The sequence below is a fragment of the Oryctolagus cuniculus genome, chromosome 16 (genome assembly GCF_051225735.1).
Source record: "Oryctolagus cuniculus isolate XC-2025 breed Fujian yellow rabbit chromosome 16, ASM5122573v1, whole genome shotgun sequence".
In the NCBI taxonomy this organism is placed as follows: Eukaryota; Metazoa; Chordata; class Mammalia; order Lagomorpha; family Leporidae; genus Oryctolagus; species Oryctolagus cuniculus.
Genome location: NC_142882.1, coordinates 1,891,010 through 1,900,714, shown reverse-complemented (window position 1 = coordinate 1,900,714; position 9,705 = coordinate 1,891,010). Strand labels below are relative to the sequence as shown.

Sequence of the window (9,705 nt, the reverse complement as noted above, 5' to 3'; positions counted from 1 at the left end):
AAGCGCGGGGGCCAATAAGAAGAGGGGTTGGAGCAGAGCAAGTTAACGGGATTGGATAACGGGCAGAAGCAAGGGGCGTGACCCAGAGGTCTAATTGGAGGGGGCGGAGGTTATGGGAGGTGAAAGGGGAAAGACGGGAGGAGGGAAACCGAGGCGCTCAGGGAGTTAGGGGCGAGGCTTAGGGGAGAGGGCGGGACCTAGACCGCCACGGGAGGAGGGACTTCAAGCAGCGGGCAGACCATTGGTTAGCACCGGATACAAGAACCAATCAACGTAGAGGACACCATGGAGGCGGGGCTTCATGAAGGGATGCAGGCCATTGGGTGCCGTGAGAGACGCGCCTGAAGGTAGGAAGCGGGCATTGGCTACGACAGGGGGCGGTGCTTAAAAGGGGACGGGCCATTGGCTATCAAGAGAGGACAGGTTCGACTCCAAACAGCGAAGAGCCAATGCTCGGGAGGGAGGGCGGGGCCTAGGTAAAGCGGGGTGAGGGGGGTGAGGAGGGGACTGGGGATAAACAGCCGGGAACTGCGCGAACCGCTGCTGCTTCATTCCCAACTCGGGTCCGGCACGGAAGCGGCGGGGCCGGAAAAATGCGGGGCCTTGGAGGTCGCCCACGCGGGTGCAGGGGCCCGAGGACCTGGGCCATCGTCCACTGCTCTCCCAGGCCACAGCAGAGAGCTGGATGGGAAGTGGAGCAGCCGGGACTCGAACCTGCGCCCGCATGGGATGCCGGCCCTGCAGACGGCGGCTTTACCCGCTACTCCACAGCGCCGCCCCCGGAGTCTTGGCCTTTCACAAGCCGAGTTGGCTGCAGGCCAGCGAGCAGAGGCACCATCCACTGCCGCTTGAGTTAATGCCTGAAGCCCCGTGAGCTCTGCCCCCTGGTGGTCACTCCGCACCCTGCACCGGGCTCCAGCCTGGATGTTGCCGTCCTGGGGGACTGGACCAGCCGGTGGAAGATCTCTCTCCCTGTTACTTTGCCTTTCAAATAAACAGAAATAAATCTAAGAAATCCTCGGGATGCGGCGGTTGGCGATAATGAGCGTCTTCCTCCCCCTCCTTTTTTTGGGCAATGTCCACATTTTCCGCAAGGGGGCGCTGTAACTTTTACAAGGGCCGAGAGTATTTCCAAATTAAAAAAGCAGGGGTGGGCATTGGGCACAGCGGTGGTTAGGGCAGTGCTTGGGCCACTCCATCCGGTATCAGAATGCCTGGGTTCGAGCCCGGGGTCTGCTTTGCTATTTAAGATTCATTTATTTTATTATTCAGGCGGAGACACACACACACACACACACAAAGAGAGAGAGAGAGAAAGGTCGTCCATCCACTGGTTCACTCCCCAGATGGTCACAGAGGCCGGAGCTGCGCCAATCCGAAGCCGGGAGCTCCATCCGGGTCTCCCCCGCGGGTGCAGGGCCCAAGGACTTGGGCCATGGTCCAGTGCTTTCCCAGGCCACAGCAGAGAGCTGGGTCGGAAGTGGAGCAGCCAGGACTCGAACTGGCGCCCAGCCCAGCACGCCTCGGCGCCGGCCCCCATGGTGCAGCTGCCTGAGCCAGCACCGGCTCTGTAGGGGCTCTGGTTCCAGTCCTGCTTCTCCCCAATGTGGCTCAAGACAGCCCCCGCCCCCTGCCTGGGGGGCCCGCGTGCGGTTCCTAGAGCCTGGCTTGGGCCTGGTGCAGCCCCTTACAACAAATAATTCTTTAAAAGGGTCCCTTTGACAGTGAAAATTGTGCCCCCTTGTGGCCGGTGCGGTGTGCCTAGCAGGTGTCCCGGCCGCTCCGCTCCCGATCCAGCTCCCTGCTGTGGCCTGGGAGAGCAGCGGACGATGGCCCAGGTCCTGGGGCCCTGCACCTGCGTGGGGGACCCGGATGGAGCTCCTGGCCCCCGGCTTCTGTTGCGACCATTCGGGGAGTGACCCAGCAGGTGGAAGACCTCTCCCATCCCTCCCGGCCTCCCTCCTAAACCTGCCGGGCTCCCCGATGCACACAATTCTGTCTTCCCCACGGTCCGACCCGGCAGCTTGCTCAGGGCGAATTCAACAGAGGCACCCGCCGCTCTCACACGGGCCCGCGGCCGCGCTGTCCCCACCAGGGTCCTCCGTGGCGGGGGTCTTTTATTCCCAGCACCGTTTTGTGGACAGGGAACCCTCGTTCGGGAAGGCGAGTTTGCCTTGACTCCGTCTGCGCCCGCGGGGGGCTCTCCCACCCCAGGGCCCCCCCCTCGACCCCCTGCTGACCCCCAGGCAAAGGTCCTGGGGCTGGGGGCGGCCCCTCGCCCCCTCCCCGCCTATCTCCCTCCAGGGCCTGCGCGCTCAGAGTTTTTTTTGGGGGGTGGGGGCTCCCCTTTGCCACTCGGTCGGTGCACACCCCGCTCCTCTCTGCCTTGCCGGCCCAAGCGGCCCCCAAGGCCCCATGGGGCTCGCGGGGCGCCGACTGTGGGCAAAGTGGGGCTGGGTCCCGGGGGACCTTGAATGGGGGCTTTATGACGTAAGCGCCCGGGAGCCAGGGGCGCCCCTGACCGCTTCTCCGCGCGGCCCAGCCGGCCCCACGGTCAGCTCCCCGGGGCCCAGGCCGGGGACTCCCAGCGCGGCGGCCCGCGGGGAAGCGCGCTCGTCGCCTTGGCAACGGAGGCCGGAAGAACCACCGAGACGCGGCTTCAGAATACAGAGCGGCCGCCTCCGAGGTACCCGGGTCGATTGTCACGTGGGCGGCCCGCGAAGGCGGGACTTCCGGCTCCGCGCTATTTTCTTTCCGGTTGTTAGCTTCTGTCAGCCCCTCCCTGCCTGGGCCGTGCGCCCCCCCCCCCGCGCCCGCCGCGGCCCCCCGCCGCCGGGCCCCCCGCCAAGATGAAGAAATTCTTCCAGGAGATCAAGGCAGACATCAAGTTCAAGAGCGCGGGGCCCGGGCAGAAACTCACAGACTCCGCGGGGTAGGGGACGGTGAACGGGGCAGGGGGCTGGGAACCGGGGAGCGGGGTGGGCGGCCTCTGGGGACCGGGGAGGGGGCGGCAGGTGCGGCCCGGGCTGGGAGGGGGCGGCCGGGCGCCGAGGGGCGCCCCTGGGGGCGGGGCCGATGCGGCTGACACTCCGGTGGGCGGGGCCGATGGGGCCGGGGAGACAGCTCGGGGGCGCACCCCCCGAGGGGCGGGGGAGGGGCGGGGCTTGGGAGGCGGGGGCGGGGCGTGGGAGGCGGGGACGACCGCGGGGCGGGGCGGGGGCGGGGCGTGGGGGCGGGGACGACCGCGGGGGCGGGGCGTGGGATGCTTGGACGACCACGGGGGTGGGGCGTGGGAGGCGGGGACGACCACGGGGGCGGGGCGTGGGAGGCGGGGGCGGGGGCGGGGAGTGCAGGGCGTGGGTTTCTGGAGAGTCTGGGGGCGGGTTGGGGACGACCGCGGGGGCGGGGCAGGGGCAGGGCGTGGGGGCGGGGACGACCGCGGGGGCGGGGCGTGGGAGGCGGGGCGTGGGGGCGGGGACGACCGCGGGGGTGGGGCGGGGACGACCGCGGGGGCGGGGTGGGGGCGGGGCGTGGGAGGCGGGGACGACCGCGGGGGCGGGGCGTGGGAGGTGGGGATGACCCAGGGGCGGGGCGTGGGGGCGGAGCAGGGCGTGGGGGCGGGGACGACCGCGGGGGCGGGGCGTGGGGGCGGGGATGACCGCGGGGGCGGGGCGTTTGAGGCGGGGGCGGGGCGTGCAGGGTGTGGGTTTCTGGAGAGTCTGGGGGCGGGTTGGGCGGTGGGGTAGTGGGGGCCACGTCCGCGTTTCCACGAGAGGAGGGGCCCGGGGGATGGGGAGGGCTGGCGGGAGGGGCTAGGGTCCGCCTAGGACAGATAGAGGCGGCGTACAGGGGAAGTAAGGGGGTGGGGGGGCCTTGAGCTGGCGTGGACCAGGGGCGTCTCCCTGCTGCCTCCAAGACCCCCGGCCTCATCCCACCCCGTGGGACTTTCTGGGCGGGAGACACAGGACGTGTGGGGGCTCTCCAGTGGGGACCGCGTGAGGAACAGGCAGGCGGTGTAGACAGGAGCAGCGGGGAGCCCAGTGTAGACGGGGGAGGCAGGCACCCCAAGTGGGCGGGCCTTCAAGGCCACGGGAAGGGCTGGCCAGGGCGTCGGGGAACTGAGTCTCTGGGGGAAGATGGAGCAGCCACAGGGCCAGGGGGCTTCCTCGGGGGTCCTCTTGGGCCAGCAGCCAGCCGGGGGGAGGCCTCGTCCAGGCCGCTGCCCACGGGCGGGGAGGGGTCGCCCAGGGGTCTGCCGGGGCCCACGGTGGAGAAGGAAGGCGAGCCCCCCAGATCCCAGCGGCTCGGAGCCGGGGCTTGGACGGGGGGCTCCCGGCCGGCCTGCTCAGCGCCTGTCCGCGCGGGGCTGTGTCCACGTGCCCCTGCGGCCGCCCCCCGGCCTGCTGGACTGGAAGCCGCCGGGTAGCAGGGGTCGTGGCTGGCATGTGGGCTTCCCAGAGCCGTGAAGGTTTGCAGGGAGATTTTAAGATTTATCTCTCATTTATTTGGAAGAGTCAGGGAGAGAGGGGCCGGTCCCTCTGCTGGCCCACCCCCAACGTGGTCAGCACGGCCAGGCTGGAGCCGGGAGCCTCAGGTGGGCCTCACAGGGGGCCCACGCACGTGGGCCGCTGCCGCTGCTTTCCCAGGCTGCTCTCTGGGGCCGGCGCTGTGGCGCAGCGGGTTAGAGCCCTGGCCTGCAGGGCCACATCCCATACGGGCCTTGGTTCGAGTCCCAGCTGCTCCACTTCCAATCCCGCTCCTTGCTGTGGCCTGGGAAAGCAGTGGATGACGGCCAAGTGCTGGGGCCCCTGCACCTGCGTGGGAGACCCGGATGCGGCTCCTGGCTCCTGGCTTTGGGTTGGCGCGGCTCCAGCCATTAATGGCCTTTTGGGGAGTGAACCAGAGGATGGAAGACCTCTCTCCCCAACTCTTTCAAATAAATAAACATTTTAAATATATTTTTTGCTGATTGGAAAAGCAGAGAGAGGAGGCTCCCACTTGCAGCCATGAGCCGGGGACTCAGCCCATGGGTGCGGGGGGGCCCTGCCTGAGCCGTCACCCCTGCCCCAGGGTGCTGGGACCCGGGCTCGCGGTGTGGGCGTCCCCAGGGTCTCGGGGCCGTGAGGAGGCGGCGACCTGAGCCCAGGGCTGCAGCCGGGGGGGGGGGGGCGGGGGAGGCCGCGGGGAGTGGTGTCCCCGGGGCCGGCAGGGCTGGGTCTGCGTGCCAGGGCAGGGGCGGGGCAGGAGCCTCCCCTCTGATCTCGCGCTGCCTCGGTCACTGCGCAGGGAGAAGGCCCCCAAAGAGAAACCCAGCCAGCTGGCTCTGAGGCCGCCCCGCCAGGGACCCACCGATGAGGCGCAGATGGCGGCCGCCGCCGCCCTGGCGCGGCTGGAGCAGAAGCAGCCCCGGGCCCGGGGCCCCACGTCGCAGGACTCCATCCGGAACCAGGGTGAGCCGCGGCCGTCCTCGGGCCGGGGCCGGGGCCCTGCTCTGGGTAGGGTTTCCCGACCAGCGCCTGCGAGCCTGCAAGGGAGGTGTAGGACGGCAGGGGGCGCCGTGGGCCCCGGGAGGCGACCTCCGGGCCGGGATTCGGAGCTGGGGCCGGGGGAAGGGCACCCCGCGCCCGCAGGCCTCCCCCTCCCTCCCACCCCCGCCCCGGCCCCCCGACGCTGGGCCCTGACTCTCCTCTCTGCCTCTCCCTGCGCCGGCGCTCGCCAGTGAGGAAGGAGCTGCGAGCCGAGGCCACGGTCAGCGGGAGCCCCGAGGCGCAAGGAGCAACCGCGGTAAAGGCATCACCGGCGGTGGAGTCACCCGAGGGCAGCCTGGACCCCAAGACGCCCCGAGACGTCCCCTTTGCCCTGGGGCCTGGGAAACCCCCAAGACGCCCCGAGACGTCCCCTTTGCCCCTGGGGCCCCGGGCGACCGGGAAGCCCCGTCTGACCAGCAGAGGCGGCTGGGAGCTCCCGGCACTGCCCTCTCCTGTCTGCTCCGTGCAGCCCGGAGGCCTCCCTGGAGGAGACGGGCAGCGCTTGGTATTCCAAACAGCCAGATCCGCAAGGATTCACAGGATATTGAAAAGAAAAAACCCTGGGCGGGCCTGGGACGGAGGCTGAGAGGCCGGGTGGGGAGGGAGGGGCCGGCGCGAGCCCGGGCTGCCCTGTCGGAGCCCCTGCCCCCAGTGGGCAGCTGCTCCAGGCGCGCGTAACCTCCCTGCGGGCTGGGGGGCTCCGTGGACGCCTTCCTGGCCGGCTGAGGGCCAGGCTCACGGGTCCTGTCCCGTGGCTGGCAAGCAGAGGGCATGGTGTTGGGCCGGGCTCCGTGGGGCAGGGCGGCTCCGCCCACATCACGCTCTGCCCACGCCTGGCTCAGCCCCTCTCTCCCAGCAGGTCCCTGAGGCCAAGGAGGAGGGCTCCGCCCACATGGCCGTGCAGGGCGTGTACTTCACCTGCCCGCTCACGGGGGCCACCCTGAGCAGGGACCAGCGGGAGGCCGGCGTCAAGGCGGCCATTCTCTCGGTGAGCGCCCCCCCCCCCCGCTGCGGTCAGCTTCTCGCTCTCGGTTGTCCCTGTCGCCCGGGCCACAGTGGCGAGGCCCGTATGCGGTACGGGGAGGCAGGGCCGAGGAGGGGGCGAAGGGGGCCTCCTCCCGGCCGCCCCCACGGGGTGGCGTCTTCCCCATCGCTCTTTCTTTGGGAAATTTTTCATTTTTTAAGAGATCAGAGAGCCAGAGTCAGTCCGCCTGCTGCCGTTGCCGGCTCCCTGCAAAGCTGTGTTCTGTGTTTATGTGGAAGGCAGAGGGACAGAGAGAGGGAGAGACGGACTCTTCTGTCCGCTGGCCACTCCCCAAATGGCCGCGAGAGCCGGGAGCCAGAGGCCGCCCCGACGTCGGGAAGCCGGGCTCCGGCTTCGCTCCTGGGTCACCGGGGGCTGCCCCTCACGGCGTGCCCAGCTCGTCCCGGGGGGCTGCCGGACCCTCGGCCCTGCCTGCCCTCTCCCCCACCCCTGGGCGGCGCGGGGCCCGCGGGGCGGGTCTCCCATGAGCCCTTTGGCCCCCAGCACTTCTCCACCGACCCGGTGGGCGCGTCCATCATGAAGATCCACACGTTCAACAAAGACCGCGACCGGGTGAGGCTGGGCGTGGACACCATCGCCAAGTGAGTGCCCGGGGCCCCCGGCGCGGGCGGGGGAGGCCGGGCGCACCTCCACGCTGGGCCTCGGTGTAGCCGGCTCAGGAGTGCCCGCGCCGGGCTTCCTTAGGGTCGTGGGGAGGCAGGGGCCCAGCGCAGCCCCCGAGGCCGTCTCCGGCCTGCGGAAGAAGCCCCTGGCTCCCGGCGCTGGCCTGGCCCGGCCCAGCGCTGGCCGTGGCGGCCCTCCAGGGAGTGACCCAGCGGATGGAGGACTCCCCCCTCTCTCTCTGCCTTTCAAGTAAATAAACCTCCAAAAACCTCAGCGTACTTGAGGAGCAGGGAGACGCAGGGGTCTCCCAGGGGCTGGTCCCCTCCCCGATGCCTACACCACCGGGGGCCAGGGCCTCCCTCCGGGGCTCCCGCGTGGGCAGCACCCTCCCCAGCACCTGAGTGCGCATGCGCGGGGCGCGGGTGTCTTGACGCCCCCCCCAAATGCCTGCGCCGGTTTCTCCCTTACCCCCCGGGGGGCGGGAGGTGCCCAGGGGCCCGGAGCGCGGCCAGGCCTGTGCCGCTCGCGCTCTCCCGCCCCAGGTACCTGGACAACATCCACCTGCACCCGGAGGAGGAGAAATACCGCAAGATCAAGCTGCAGAACAAGGTGTTCCAGGTGCGGCGCGGCGGGGCGGGCGGGTGGGGGCTGCAGGAAGCCATGCGGGCAGGGCGGGGCGGCGGGTCCCCTCGGGCGCGCGCTGGGACCCCCCCCCCTCTTTGCAGGAGCGCATCAACTGCTTGGAGGGCGCACACGAGTTTTTTGAGGCCATCGGGTTCCAGAAGACCCTGCTTCCGGTCCCGGATCAGGGTAGGGGCGCGGGCCGGGTGGGCGGGCGGGCGAGGGGGCACGGGCCGGGGGCGCCCTCCCACGGCACTCTGCGCCCTAGAGAGCCCGGAGGAGTTCTACGTGCTGAGCGAGGCGGCGCTGGCCCAGCCGCAGAGCCTGGACAGGCACAAGGAGCGGCTGCTGGCCGCCGAGCCGGTGCGGGCCACGCTGGAGCGGCAGCGCCGCGTCTTCCGGCCCTCGCCGCTGGCCTCCAAGTTCGAGCTGCCCGCGGACTTCTTCAACCTCACGGCCGAAGAGGTGAAGCGGGAGCAGAGGCTGAGGTGAGCCAGAGGGGCAGGGGGCAGGGGCAGGGGCAGAGGGCAGGGCAGGGGCGGGGCCGGGCAGGGACGGGGGCACCGGGCAGGGACAGGGGTAGGGGGCGGGGCCTGGCCGGGTAGGGGACGGGGCCGGGGTACCGGGCAGAGGGCAGGGCAGGGGGCGGGGCCGGGCAGAGGCGCCCGCCCGAGCCCACGCCCACGCCCAAGCCCGCGCGCAGGGCCGACGCCGTGGAGCGGCTGAGCGCGCTGCGGACCAAGGCCATGCGCGAGAAGGAGGAGCAGCGGGAGCTGCGCAAGTACACGTTCACGCTGCTGCGCGTGCGCCTCCCGGACGGCTGCCTGCTGCAGGGTGCGCGCGGGCGGGGACTGGAGCCCGGGGAGGGGCGGGCGGGGACTGGGCGGGCGCAGGTGCCCGGGGAGGGGCGCGGGCTGTCCGGGCGGCCCTGGCCCTGACCGCGCTGCCCGCAGGCACCTTCTACGCCCGCGAGCGGCTGTCGGCGCTGTACAGCTTCGTGCGCGAGGCCCTAGAGAGCGACTGGCTGCCCTTCGAGCTGCTGGCCTCGGGCGGGCAGAAGCTGTCGGAGGAGGAGAACCTGGCCTTGAACGAGTGCGGGCTGGTGAGCGGCGCCCGCAGTGGGGGGGGGGGGGGTCGCGCTCGCGGCGCCCCCAGCGCCCCCAGCGGTGGGGTGACGCTCGCTCTGCCCGCAGGTGCCCTCCGCCCTCGTCACCTTCTCGTGGGACCCGGCCGTGCTGGAGGACCTCAGGGCAGCTGGGGCCGAGCCCCACGCGTCCGGCCTGAAGCCCGAGCTCCTGGCGGCCATGGAGCAGCTCTTGTGAAATAAAGCAGAGTTGGCCCCGTCTGGTCCCGCGCTCTCGCCACGCTCCCCCTGCCCGGGTCTGGTCGCGCTCTCCCCCCACCCCCGCCCCCCCAACCCGGGTCGGGTCGCGCTCTCCCCCCATGCCCCCTCAGCCCGGGTCTGGTCCCGCTCTCCTCTCCCGCCTGGGTCTGGTCCTGCTCTCCCCCCACCCCGGCTCTGGTCGCACCCCCCCCCCTTGGCCCGCTGTGGCGCTGGGAACCCGCCGCCCGTGCCCACCTGGGGCCTCTCCAGCAGCTCAGCCGTGCAGGGAGCCCCGAGGGGATGCAGGGCCCTGGATGGAGCGTGCGGGCGCCTCTGTGACCCCGTGGGGCAGGGAAGGTGGCTGCTGCCCTCCCCGGGGTCCCAGGCCAGACCCCCTGGCTGCTGCCCACAGCCCCTAAGGGAGCCGGCTCTGCCTGGCTGGGGGCTCAGGTGAGGGGGGTTCCCCACCCCGGGAGGGGTGCGTCCTCAGTGGCCCGGCTCCATGACGTCATCTCCCAGGGCAGAGACCCAGGGTCCCCGGGGGAGGCAGGCGGGTCAGAGCCAGGCAGCCTTGGCCACCTCAG

At 71.1% G+C, this 9,705-nt stretch overlaps 1 protein-coding gene and 1 long non-coding RNA gene across 2 annotated transcripts; both read left to right on the top strand.

Annotated features, from left to right (window-relative positions):
• Positions 1-105: 105 nt before the first annotated feature.
• LOC138845594 (uncharacterized) lies at positions 106-1,015 on the top strand. The gene is made up of 2 exons (XR_011382820.1): positions 106-347; positions 668-1,015. It is a non-coding gene; the product is annotated as an uncharacterized LOC138845594 (long non-coding RNA).
• A 1,717-nt stretch (positions 1,016-2,732) lies between these two features.
• UBXN6 (UBX domain protein 6) lies at positions 2,733-9,142 on the top strand. Its single transcript, XM_070058659.2, has 11 exons — positions 2,733-2,932; positions 5,287-5,450; positions 5,720-5,784; positions 6,388-6,516; positions 7,057-7,154; positions 7,719-7,794; positions 7,902-7,986; positions 8,066-8,285; positions 8,501-8,631; positions 8,751-8,899; positions 8,991-9,142. Exons 1-11 carry the CDS (start codon positions 2,850-2,852, stop codon positions 9,117-9,119), a joined length of 1,329 nt encoding a protein of 442 aa, XP_069914760.1. The 5' UTR covers positions 2,733-2,849; the 3' UTR covers positions 9,120-9,142.
• Positions 9,143-9,705: the final 563 nt, after the last annotated feature.